This window comes from Cyclopterus lumpus, chromosome 3 (genome assembly GCF_009769545.1).
Source record: "Cyclopterus lumpus isolate fCycLum1 chromosome 3, fCycLum1.pri, whole genome shotgun sequence".
NCBI lineage: Eukaryota > Metazoa > Chordata > Actinopteri > Perciformes > Cyclopteridae > Cyclopterus > Cyclopterus lumpus.
This window is the reverse complement of record NC_046968.1, coordinates 17160045-17174101: the sequence shown is the minus strand read 5'-3', so window position 1 is coordinate 17174101 and position 14057 is coordinate 17160045. Positions and strand designations below refer to the sequence as shown.

Genomic DNA, 14057 nt, shown 5'->3' with positions numbered 1-14057 from the left:
AATGCCACAATATACAATCTTAACAAGTCGTAACTGCATCAGGTTCGGCTTTATTCTCTAGTTCTCTTTGCTCCTGTTGTGTCCTAAACCACTTTCCTTTAATTGCCACCAGAGGGATAAATAACGTGCTAAAGTTGAATCAACTTCAGTTTACATACAAGAGACAGTTAGGATTTTTTGTGCGTGGGTTGATGTTTGGCCCATGTGCTTTTTCTTTGTCTTGTTCATTAATGGGGAACAAAGTTTGAAGTCTTTTGTAGTGGGGCCTCCTCTTGACCCTGTGGTCCAGTGTCACCCTGGTATGACTCAGGCCTGCGCGGGGGCCTCTTCCTCACGCATCGCTCCCCCAACAGACCCAGTCGAGTGCACACTTCATTCAAAAGCCTCTGAGTTTGTTTGTTTGGGCTTTTAATTACTTGAAGCTGTACACCATGAGAGTGTGTGCCTGTGTATGTATTTTATTTTCTTACAAAATATCCCTCCTTGTAGTTGTGTGTATCTCTGGCTGTGTTTGGGGGGGCAGGGGTATTAGTCTGCGTGCATGCGTCTGTGTACAGTCTGGCCTCTCAGTGTGAAGGTGGAGTCATCTGCTGAGACATATGGCAAACCACAGCCCTCCCCCAGACAGTCGGCCATAGACGCACACTCACCAGAATAGCCATCTGAGACTTTCTGCTCAAATGTTTTATCTGGCCTACACTTAAGACACCCTACTTCCTTATAGTGCCCATTCTTAACAACATGATAGCTGCATTGTGTATGATGCTTGATACAAAGATATAGGTTGATGCTTAACTTTCTGAACAGCTGTGTTGCCACAACATGCTCTGGCTCCAAGCCTATATACTCAGTGCACAGCGGCCTTGGCCTAGTCAAAAAAGGTAAAGTGGCTAACTAGCAGATGTCAGCTGTGGTGGGAGCGGTCCCCCTGTCCCTTTCTGGCCTGGCCTCCAAACCCTTAATCTGTCCCCCTTCTCCACCCTGGGGAGTGAAGTGAATGAGCGAGGGAAGAAGAGGAGAGGGGGACATTTTGGACTGAATCAGGTGTTGGATGACTAAGCCAACATGGAGGTAATGAGAGGCTGTTAAAGATGGGCATCAATGAAATGACCTTATGATTAGCTTAACCACACTTGGTGTTGTTGCATAAAAAAAGATTATAATTGATCAGCTGAGGTCACCAAGGTGTTTGGGCTGCTCATTATAAGTTAATGTCAGTGTGCATGGTATGGTATGAATTGATATGTTTTCAGAGCTTCTTTCTGCCAGTGCCTTTGCTTAGATAATTAGCTTAGTTAACGGAGTGTGGCCTTTGGAAGACTGTCTAGACTAGTAGCAGGGCTAGCTGGCCGAGACCACACTGGACTCTCTATCCATTATTAAGCAGCTTGGGAAGTTGAGCAACTCACTGAAAGCCTCCTCAAAGCAGCCCAGTGCCACAGTCCATCTGAAACATTAATTAGGCTTGTCCCAGCCTGGTCCTCCTCCATCATACTATCTCCTGCCATCATCCCCACCAGTAAACACACACAAACACAAAATACAGTCTTTTCTAAAATGCATCCATACACACCTCACCTGCTGCTCAGGCTAAGTGGTGTCCTGGCCTATGCAAATGTGTATTCAGGTAGAGTTGTTTAGTACTGTGGTGTGGCTACAAAACCTGCAGGTTCATTTTAATCACCATCAATTTTCCCAGAAATTGACCATACATTTTCAATTGACCTTTACATTTGGTCATTTAGATTTAAGGAAGCAACTAATAATTATTTACACTATCAATTAATCTGCTGATTATTTTCTTAATTAATCATTTAGTTTATGAAACAGCGCTGACAACTTCCCAGAGCCATATGTGATGCCAACAGTCCAAAACGTAAAGATATTTATATCAACAAAGAAATGCTCATATGTAAAGCTTGAAGGACTGATGGGATGAATACTGTCATAAAATATTTTTGATTTCTGAGCAGTTTTCATTATTTGTGAAATAACACATTTGATGCAGTCAGAAAACTTTACAGGTGTTTATTTGAGATTAAAATTAAGATTGATTTTGAAGATGGGTGTGGTCCAGGCAAGGTTGCTAAAGTAAGAGGGTAGGAAGTGGGGGAGAGGCCATCAGACACCCCACTTTACGGCCCTAGCTCTTCCTATGACTCGTCAGTGATGGTCAGCTGAGGCTCAGGGTGTTCTGAGCTAATTGAGCCGGCAAAGACTTTCATTGCAGAACTGAAGTGACTCTTGCTTTAGTCCCTTATCAATTATAAATAAGATTTAAAAAAAGATGTAACCTCCTAAAACTCAAGGAACTGTGGAGAACTTGCATGCCTTACTGACGTGATTCTGCCCTTCTGCCACTGAAAGTGAATAATTATTATGGCCGAGACAAATTAGCACACAAAGATTGAGCGGATCCTTTCTCTCATAGTGACATTATTGGCCGTACTGTGCCATAAGTGTTTTTAATAATTTGTTGTAGCCAAACTCTTACGTTGGCTTTATTGAGACATTTGAGAGACCTCAGATACCCTGTAAGTGCTGGCGGTCCTGACTGGTGGGATATGCATACTTTAAAAGTAGGACAAAAATGAAAAGGAAGAAGAAAGAGTGGGGAAAAGACATGAAGGCATGAAAACTGCATTAGGCGGTGGCAGCCAACACAGAGAGAAGGATGTGAATGATTCAAGAGGCAAAGGGATTAATAATGCAGGACTCCCTCTTTCCCTCCATCCCAGTGTCCCTCTCGCTCCCCTCCTCTCTCTTTACCCTCTGCCTCTACCCTTTTGTATATCTTTCCTTCATTCTTTCTATCTACTGTAATCTCCCCCTGACGAGTCCTCTTTGTTGTCAAGTCACTGACCTAACCAGTAGGGGGAGCTCTCCCCATCAAGCCTCTGCTGCTTTCTCCCAATTCCCCTCTATCCTCTCCTGCCTTGTGCAGGTTTGATGAAGTAAAGATAATTTCAGTGTGTTTCGATTGACTTTTCCCAAGCCACTTTTGTATATGTATGCGTGATGCAAGGATGTGTATGTCCATTTTCCTGCCCCAACGTCACCTGTGTAACCCCTATCAGGGCTCTTTCCCCTCTACACCTCATCACCCTCACCTCAGCCATGGGTAGAAATGACCTGGCCACGGGACATGATGACCTAATTTAATTGCAACACTGATGGCCCGTCAGGTGGCTTTTAATTACCTGCTCATGTTTCTCTCTCTGTGTCTCTCTCTTCCTCCCTCTCTTGACCCTACAGGACAGAGCTCTAATGGGCAGCATAACCAGGCTATGTGACAATGCCATAGCCCTGGAATCATTCAAAGGCTCTGAGAGAGAGACCAACCCACTCTACAAAGATTACCATGGTAAGAACGCATACACTCGCTTATCTTTCTGTCTCTTTTCCATCAAATACACACACATACACACAAGCAGTGCATTAAGGCTAGGCTGTGGATGGAGGCAGGGCAGCCCCCTTGCAGGCCAGGCTGTCAGTGCGTGTTAGTGTGCTGCTGCTCAATCAGACGTGCTCCTCAGTAGACAGGCCGGGGGGGATTCAGCTGCCACGCTGTACCCCCTCTCCCTCGCACCCTCGCATCCCCCCCCCCTACAGCAGAGCCTCGCTCCCTCTCGCCTCGCCCCCTCTCCATCCCCAGTCCCATACCCCTGAGGCTCTGGAGCAGAGCAGACCAACACTGGGGAATCGATATTCTCACCATCACTCTCTCTTCCTCTCTGCCTGTATCTCTCCATCCCTCACTCAATGTCTCCATGGCCAGCATGCTCTGCTAATAAATGGAGGGCAAGGCTTTCAGTAGGAAAGAGGACACTGGTATGTGACGATTTGAGAGATGGAAACGAAGAGAGGAAGGGGGCAACATAGTTTGTCTCTGCTTCTCTCGGCCCTCACCATCACTTTTTCTTTACGGTTTTACCATTCCTTCTTTCTCCTGTTTGCTTCCCTCTTTTTCATTGCACTCTTTGCGCATAAAGGTCAGTTTAAGCGAGTGGAGTATTTTTAGCCGTGCCTCTCGAACTCTCCGACTCACTCTTGCGCTTTTCTTTTCATTTCCCCCCTCCCTCCCATCCTCGGGTTAGACAGCCCCGGTTGTGACAGATGAAGGGATGAGGAATAAAAAACATTCAATGGCAGATTTTGGTTTCATCCAACATCATGTTTTATTTAGATAACACATCCCATAATGATCACATTCCTCTGCCTTGTAAAGGCAGGTGGTATGTACACCCTTTCAACATATGCACGCTGTAGTGCATCACGTTGTAAACTAATGTTATAGTACAAAAATGTTGTTTGGAATTTGCAATTAAAACTATTTGAATTTCTTGTTCAAGAATATATTTGCCATCTGTTTAACCAGCCAGAGAAATTATGGTTAGGTTATGAAATACATTTATGTGCATGATTGTTTTGATGTGTGTTCATGAGTGCAAACGCATCTGGTACGAGTGTGAGAGTGCGTGCGGATGCGTGTGCGTGCGTGTTTGCGGCAGCAGTTCAGGGCTGCTCAAAGCATGCTGGGAAGCCTGTCACTGCAAATCAGGCAAGGGGAAATCACCCAAGTGCACAGAGGAGAGGACCCACCATCCCCCACTTTCTCTGTCTGTCTCCCTTTCTCCATTACTCCCTCGATCTCTTCTTCTCTCTCTTATGCTCATTTAAACATACCCACTTCGGCAGTACTTTCCAGTTTTATGAAAATGTAACTTTGTGGTAACAGGAAAAGAGAAATAAAGAGTAAAATAATGCTCCACAGCTTCCCTCTATGCTTTGCATGAATCCCTAGCTTGTATGTTCGCTGTCTGTCCCTCATTGCTCTAATGTGTCCTTTAATTGGCTAATTTGAGTTTACAGTACAGCCATGCTCCAGCCTGTGAAGAAATAAGATGACAGTAGGAAATAACATTTTGTAGGTATCAAGAATAGAAACCGGGCACAGACGTTATTCGAAATGTACAAATATTAGATTTTATTAGAAGTTTTGCCTGTCATGTGTAAAGTAAAAAACAAATCCTCCATGTATGAAATCTGCGTAAGAAAACTTTTGATGGTGAAAAAAATTTGCCTGATCCTCAAGATTTTACACTTTGAAAATGAAGCACACAACTTTGTCTAGGTTGGTTTTTCATTCGCACAGTGTAACGTAACATATGTACATTGGGATATGCACACTGGAATATCTTGCTTGTACTTTTACTCCAGTGTTGATGCACTGTTCAGCCCAGGTCGTTCTAATCTGCTGTCACTGTCTTTCACAGGTCTGCTGCATGTACGTCAAGTTCCTCACCTAAACTGTCTGGCGAGTAAACTCCCCGACCACAAAGACCTGGCCTTTAAGCTCAAAAGAAAACAGTTCACTATTGAGGTAAGTTGTCAAGCTTCCTCAGCATAGCCAGAGTGTCTTTAGAAACAAAACATACTGTTAAGGGTTCTACCCTCTTATCAGAATCAGATTTTTTTTCTAATGTGTTTTGATAACTTGTCTTGTAACCATTAACCTAAAACAAGAGCTGAATTTAGATGAGTCATTATTTATTGAGAAAGCCATTACATTTGTTCCCATTCAACATGTTTGTATCAGTGCTGAATTTAAGTGCTGATGATAATGAGAAGTCTCTCACGTTAGTTCTGCCAGCCTGTTTCTACTATCGGGTGTCAAAATCAAAGGTGAAGCTATATTGACTGTTGCTGCCACACTTACTACAGAGGCAAAAGAGTGAGAAAAATCTATTTCTATATTCATGAATATGCAATAAAAAAATACTGGGGGAGTTTAAGTTAATGGTAGCGTTCACATTTTTCTAAACTGAAGGAGTATGAAGTAATCATTGGTCAATATATTACTGTTTGGACAGGTCCGCAGCCATCCGTGACCAACATAAATAAAGCAACCTTAACAAACATCTTTGCTCTATCAGAAACATTCTAAGCCACAAAAGCTCTCAAGGGAACAAGCTATGCACAGTAGGTGCTGCTGACTTTGTCTGACAGGTCGCTGTTCATTCATTCATCTTCAACCGCCGTGACCTGCTGCGAAAGAGGAGCAGTAGACAGCAGCCTCACTTCATACCGGAGCCAATAAACGCATTGGAATGGCAGTATGATCAATAGGGGTTTTATTTAGAAATAAAATGCCGGGCCAACAACTTCTCTGGACAGATGCAAGATCAGAAAATTACACAATTTTACATAATGCTTCATATCACTCCAAAATGAATAATTCATATTTTGACCACAAGACACTTAGTGAGAGTCATACAAACACTGCTTGCACGATGAAACATGCAGAGGTAGAGTATCCTTGTTTAAAAAGGCGAATAAGTATAATTACTCACAGGATTAAACCGTTCAGCACACAGTGAGTTTTGAACCAAGCCCTCAATTACGAATCAGTTTATTTGCCAAATGTACAATGTACACAGAAATGTAACATGGAAGCCTTATAAACAAAGTCTTTCACTCACCAATTCAAAGCTCACTTTAAGAGAAAAGACGCACGGCGGTTGGTCCTCTACGATACTTTTGAAAGACTCAGGCGTTAACATCCTGTTTTGAGATCAAATAGAGCTATCAACTAGTTTAGCAGCGATAAGTTGTGCACTCTCTTAAAGTCACTGCTCAGCGCTTGAGATGATGGTGCATGCCTCATTCGTAACTGGTGCTTTATTAGTGATATACTTTTCTAGCCTGGTTCATCTGCTCCATCATGAGTTGAAGTGGCCAATCTTTCAATTTGCTCGGTCATATTTGAGGTCTTATGTATTCCCTTCCAACTGAACAACAGCACTCCTGACTCCAGCTGCATCAATGACAGACAATTGTGCATTAGGTCATTGTGAGAATTTGAGAAGAAGGTGGCGATAAGTAAACACCCTAACACCCCTGGCAGAGCACAGCTGGTGCAAAGTGATATTGAGCTAGTGTCCATCGCAGTGCTCAAAATGGCCATTTGGATAGCTTTCATTCATCAAGGTCTGTTTGCTGCGAACATCGTGGTGACACTTTCATATGTTGGTGCAACCAAACTGTCCCCTAACTTTAGAGTTTCCAGTACACTGTTGATGGTGTGTGGTAGGCCTACAGCAACAGTGTCATCCTAACTTCCTGTCTCTAAAAAAGATTTTCTCACTGGCAATATGTGCCAGCTGGTATGTGCACAGCAACAAACAATATCTCAGCAACTTGCACAGCAACTTCCTCCCTGTACACGTGGTACATGCAGTTCAACGGCTCGATCTGAATCGTGCTAGATGTTCCTTTGAGAACTGGCTGAGCATCATAGTGCCTCCGGAACTGTGAGTTGCCCTCGTACATTGTTTGGGAAAACCTCAGGGTTGTGAGGGTCCACGTTTTCCACAAAGTTTAATATGGGTCACTCAGCACCTCAACTGCTGGCTCTGCTGCTCAATTCCCTGTTTGTGTGAACTGTCAATTTAGATAGGTATGTTTGCTCTGCCAGTATAGGGTGTAAACGCAGCACAGTATGGCTTTTTTATTTCTTCATAAAATTTGATACAGGATTTCTTATCCTCTTTCTCTTCGCATCCATTTTGCATGTGTCACATCATCAGTCTCACTCAGAGCAATCAATCTGTCACGGAATTACCACTCAGGAGACAAATTAAAGGGCCCTCCTCTTGGCTAAGGCTCATGATTGGTCCTCATTACATTATCATTACCTTATCACATCCTCTGGTCCCTGGCTCTTAGTGAGTCCTATTGTCTCAGGCAGGAGGTGAGGGGGAGGAGAGGAATGCTCCCCACCCCACCACCCAAACCTTCTCCACATCCTACGGTCAAGCCCTTCTCTTTTTCTGCCAGCCTTCACCATCCTTCTAACCCTTTCTCCGGTCGGCATTGGCCCGCTCCCCCTCCTTTCTCTGACCCCCTGAATAGGCCACTCCAGCATAGATTTATATGGTCCATAAAAGTCAAGGTGGTTATCCTCAATGGTCTTTTAATTAGGCTTCTGTATTTGGCAGGGCAGGGGGCAGAGGCCTAAAATATCCCTGTAGCTCTGTGGGGCCAGGATACTGTGTCATATCCCAGCAGCACAATGTAAAGTCCACGCTTTGTATGCCTTCCTTGTTTAAGGAGCTTTATTGGAGTTTGTTTGTTGAATGGTAACCATACTCTTGTATTGCCCTCATACACTTAGTGTTAAAAGAATGATATCCAAAAATGGTTCAAAATTCTAAAATGGCTGTGATTGTTGACACAAGAGCGCACCTAATATGAACTGTCAATCACAATCCTTGGCCATCACACATTTGTATGTGTCAGGGAATTTCCCAGAGAACATTGTATCGTATCACCAGTCATGCATCAAATCAATCAGGACATGTTCTAGTGTTGGGTTTTCTGGCACTTTGATTTGCTGTCATTAATTAGTACATCACCTGAGATGGAGATGTCACAAAGGTATGAATGCATGTTGGCTCTGCGTCCTTCTGTGCAGATTCTGGTTAATATCAGTATACCTGTGTGTAACTTTGCATGCAGGACGAGCGCTGTGCTCTGACGTGGCTCATCGTATACTTTGTTTGACCTGTTGGTCAGTGGCCTCGGTGGGCCACTGATTGACACATGAGATGGTGATTGGATTCTAAGCCCAGTGTCTGATGTGTGACAGCTCACACCATCCCTGCTAATCACCTCATTTACTCAAACTACAGGACTCCTCTGCCTGGGGCCACATATTACAGCATTCTCTTACCAAGTGTTGTGGTCACAGTCTGTTTTCTATCTATCTATTGTGGTAATGATAGATCACTGCTCCGGCTACTATACATTGCTTTATACTTTTGACTCCTGTTCTATATTTTAAAGGCAGCGAATTCAGCCTTCACTCTGCGTTTTGGTGAGTGTTGGTGAATGACAGGTTATTGACAGCGCTAGCTTCTCACCAGCTGGGTTGGGCAGATACATGTCACCCCGGCTGTGCTTGGAGTCATGCTGATAACTAATTTTCTAACTGTTGGATGACTCACACGTCTGTCACAGAGTGCCTCAGGCACACCAGCACACAGGTTTTTGTCAATAGAGACATGTTTTTGTGTTCAAGTATAATTCATAATTATTTTTTCCTAATTTATGAGGGTTTTAGTAGTCTACATTAATTTGCTGCCACGCATTTAGCACCATCGTCAACGTTCTTTTGGTTCCTTGATAAGGTTACCGTGAAAACGGTTGACGCTTGCAAGAGTTCAAACTGCGGTTGATGAGTAGTTATTAGCCATGGCGCCTGAAGCCAGAATTAACCCATGGCCCTGTCTGAGCAGGTAGGGGAGTGTTAGGTGTTTAGACCAGATTAACACATACTCAAACATTTCCTACCCCCACACGCATATTGACATTCATGCAATGACACAAGCACATACTTATTAAGAAACGCATGCACGAAGGTGACACGCAATGCGTGTGAGAATGTTCTCACTCACTCATATTAAGCCGTCAGAGGCTTCTATCACTGCTTTCACAATGCAAGATGCTTTGAGGATGAAGCTCTAAAGAATGTAGATGGTCGCAATTACATTCTGCTTACCTTTGTTTGACCCTTTAAACTGACAGGCTATGTGCCTGTGGGGTTCTGGGGTGCCAGAGGCAGGTCATAGGGTCAAATACAGTATAAGACGGAGATTTGTGTCAAATGAGTCTTCCCCTAGACAGACTAGAGGTGTCTCTCACTGCCTCTGTCACTTGGATGGCTATGTAGGCTGGGTGCAGGCATTTGCTACAAGCTAAACATTGTAGTCTTGAGAACTTTCATGTTAATGCTTTTTTTTTTTAAGTCACCATTTGGGAGAGTCAGTTCTGTTTTTGGAAAGCTTCCAGCAAAAAAGTTGAACTTGGCTTAACTCTTTCTGAGACTCTGCAACTTCATCCCTCAAGGTGCTTCGTTGGCCAATCAAATACAAGTGAGAACACCTTCTTGGTAAGCTACTTTATAACATGAACAATGTATTAATACTTTACATTAAATTAAATTGCCGCAATAAAAGACAAAATAATTGCCATTGTGAGTATTAGAAACTGCTGTGCAGTGTTTTGGGATCTGATAGGCCTTGAAACTCGTCTTCTACTCAGATTAGACTTCATGAATTGTATGTCATCACCTCACCACTACCTGAAACATCACATGCCCACAAACACAGCCCCCGGCCTATTTGAATGCAGGCTTTGGTCTCAACATCCAAAATAGCAAACAAACACAGATGCCTCATGTCAGCCACAGTCGTCCGTTAAAGGTAAATAAATGTGAATTTAATGGTTATGATGCTAGGTTGACAATGCACTGTATTTTTTACTTTCAGAAGACCCACGCTACGGTCATACAAACATCTCAGATTATCCAATGACCTTCCATCCCATATGACATGCACTTGACATTAGCCAGCTAGTATAGAGTATAGTTTTAAGCTGAGTGGAAGCAATGAGGGAGCAGAAAAGGGGGATGAAGAGGGTGATGGTGCTGAGTAGGAGAAGACTTAAAGAGAAGAGATAGCCAAACTAAAAGAGTCCGAAGGAGGTGTATAGAGTAGGTTAATATTTCTTGGCATGTCCTCAAAACGTCTTTAAGACAACGCCTGTGTCTGCTCCCTGTTGAAACCTGTGGGTGCCGAGGGAAGAGTGTTAATGGACCTATGTGAGGAACAGAGTGAAGGCTTGGAGAGGAGGGGGAGGCATAAACGGAGAGGAGCAGTTAAGTGATTCTCAGGTCAGGTCTAATTAAAATGAGGGCTTATCCTCAGAGGCACCAAACCGTCTTATTGAGGGAGAAATAAAAAGGGAGGGAAAGAAGGAATTGTATAATGCAGAATGAGTTAGACAGGGACCCGGTCCTCAGGGCCTGTTTGTGTATTTGCTTATATGTTTGTTTGTATTTCATGCCTGGTCGTATATATGCTTCCCCAAGTCTTAAATAATACCCGGTACTAAAGATCAAAGAAAATAACTCATATGGAGAAAAAACTGAACTGGGTCATTTAATATTTACTTCCATTAGCAGATCACAATGACTATTTGCAGACTGAGTAAACTAAATGCAAACAATAGGCTTATTGGATGTCCTGAACCTATTAGTAGAATGCAAAAAAAACTGATGTTCTTCATACATCTGCAAGTGATTTGTACGTCTGCCATGGGAATCACAATCAGATGGGAATGGACCTTTTGGAATAATATTCCAATTGAATAATTTATACTTCCTCCCTTGGTGCACACTAGCCTCTGTCGCAATTTGGAATGAGGTGTGCTTATGGTTTGTGCGTGTATGAGAAAGAGAGACGGAGAGCCTGGTGAAGGCCAGTCAGTGGCACGCGATCCGACCCCTCAGCCGAACAATATTCACAACATACACCAGATTTGCATTTATTATTTAACAGGGATTTTATCTATTCTGCAAATGTGCATGTGTGTTTGAGAAGGCCTAGCTTGTAAGGTCTCTGTGCTGAGTCTTGGGTGTGTCGGTGGTGAAAACATGGGCATGCTTCTTCTGTTTGTTTGTTTGTTTGTTGTAGTACCTGCGTGATGGAACCTGCAAGGGATTTGCTCCACTTGGACATGACGTTTTTAAATATTGATCTTTGTTAAATCTATTGATTGAGAAAACCAAACCTACTTTGCCAAATGTGAATAAAGGTTCCACTGAGTTTTATGTCTGGAAATGCAAATTTGGCAGTGGCATAGAGGCTCTATTGTATAGAGGATGTGCTTGTCTTGACAAGGTCAAGGTTCAGAAATTATAAGGACAATAGCTGAATCAGTCGTTAAGGATTTATTTATTTTTCATCCTCAAATGCCTAGGGAAAAAGACGTTGTGTTTGCTGTAGTCGAGTCAAAGTGCAACAAGAGAATATCTGGGGCTTTGCCAATTGTACTGCCCTCTATAGTATATCAACACAATGCCGAAACGTTTCTTACAAACATGGAGTATTAAAGGAAAACCAAACAGGGCATATGTGCTCCTCCTGCCAGACTGAGTAAGAGTGTGGTCTGCCTAAACTTGCCCTGGAAGTGAAGCTGTTTCATCAGTGAGCAGTGAACCCTTAACATGGTCCATGCACCACTCAGCCCCCATCAGACTAGACTGGCCACATTGGACTCAGACCTGATTAGAGTAGCCCTTGTTGTCTTCAGCTCCCATTAGAGGGAGAAAGGAAAAGGCTGTAACTTGCATGCCACCTCACATCCATGGGGTCTTGTGGTACTATAGGGTATGTGTAAGTGTGTTCAGAAAGGGTTCTCCATTAGCATAATGGTAGTGACTGGGGAACCTTAGGCCCCATGGTGCTTATAAACTGGGTCTTCACTGTATCCTTGGCTTCTGAATCATTTTATTGTTATCTCCTAATTTTGCCTTAGGTTCATGTACTTTTCCTCTTAAAAACCCCCCACCTTATTTACAAGATGGATTCACTGTAAAGCCTGTGCAAAGCATCTACTGTTTTTTTCTCAGTCAAGGATCATTCCTTGCTTACTTTTGTTCTTTGGTTGTGTAAACATAATACTGAGACTTGTTTGTGAATAGAAGTTAGATATCATATGATGCAGCAACCAAAATATATACATTGAGTGTTTCATTTAACAGACAATACATAATCAGTCACTCTGCATATTAGACTACAGAGAATAGGGCATGATCATTTGCAATCATGCATTCGTTTTCAAAAAGCTAGATGTTCAGTGCTATAAATAATCCCTAATCTAAAATTGCACTGAAACCCTGTTAACATCATTGCTGAAACTTGAATAAATGGCGGCAAAAGGCAGAAGTTGTCCTGTTTTTGATGGTGTAATTTTAAACCAGCCAAAATGAGAAAGTCCCCTCACTGCTGTTAGTCCACAGAGAAAGTTCAAATTGCCACAATGAGCACAAACAGCTCCATGGACGGAGTGGTTCAAAGGTGGAATGTTGATCCGGAGCAGGAGCATCCAACTCAGGAAGGCTCTCTGCTTGGGTCCTAAAAATAACTTTCCCACACTCAGTGCTCAATGTCCTAGGGGGGTCAGGAGGAGGAGTGTGTGTATGCATTTCTCTGTGTGTCTGCTCAGTGTTTATGTATGTCATGCTGCTGTGATTTAAACATATTTGAAAACACAAATGGTAAATGGACTGTACTTGTACAGCGCTTTTCTAGTCTCCTGAACACTCAAAGCGCTTTCTTTCACACTACATGTCATCATTCACCCATTCACACACTGATGGCAGGGGCTCCCATGCAAGGTGCCACCTGCCCATAACATATAACATTCACACACCGTAGACACACCAAATCAACATGATTTGATGTGTGATTTTCATTTGGTGGTCATTCGTCTGATTGAATGACCACCCTGCTAAACACTGAGCCACAGTCACCCCCACAAAAAATGTGTCTGAACAAGATGATGTGTACACCATTTTTTGGGATTGTTTTACTAAATATTTGTTTCCTACTTGGTTAAATGTATTCTCCCTATCCACCATTTGAAAACAAATTGGGTGTTTTGATCCTCTTTCTTTCTCTTTATCTCCATGCACGCCATAAAGGCATTTCTTTCAGCTAATCAAGGGAGGTACTTAACCCCTGCTACTGTGAATATGGTTGTATTTAAAAAGGATTCACCCAACAGTCAACACAGAGTTGTTTAAAGTGGTGTCGGCCATTGAGAGAAATTGGCCGGCCGCTGAATGCAGTCGTGCTCATGTATTTTATGAGGGCAAGTGTCCTTTTCCTTCAGAGTTCACAGGTGGCTATTGAAAGGCTTGGCCAAATGATGGAGGATAGTTAGGACATAGAGCCCTGAATAGACTTTAATTACACTCAGAGAGGAGTCAGAGGGCCATTTGAAGGACAAGCCTGCACTTCAAAAGGCAAGTTAGAGGGCAAGTTGATGGCGCTTTATCGAATAGTTTGTGACCCCGTCCGAGAATTAAGGTGCATGTTTGAGTCAGTGGTCTTGCGTTTACGCAGCAAAAATAGAACAATTTATTTTGTGCGTTTGTCAATGCGTGTGTGTGTGTGTGTGTGTGTGTGTGTGTGTGTGTGTGTCTGTGT

The 14057-nt window shown here is 43.0% G+C and overlaps 1 protein-coding gene across 1 annotated transcript in view; it reads left to right on the top strand.

Annotated features, from left to right (window-relative positions):
• elp4 (elongator acetyltransferase complex subunit 4) overlaps positions 1–14057 on the top strand; it is a 48648-nt gene that overhangs the window by 14548 nt on the left and 20043 nt on the right. The window contains exons 8-9 of the mRNA XM_034526906.1: positions 3256–3364; positions 5277–5383. Of these exons, the coding sequence (XP_034382797.1) occupies positions 3256–3364; positions 5277–5383 (216 nt within the window). The remainder of the gene's footprint in view (positions 1–3255; positions 3365–5276; positions 5384–14057) is intronic.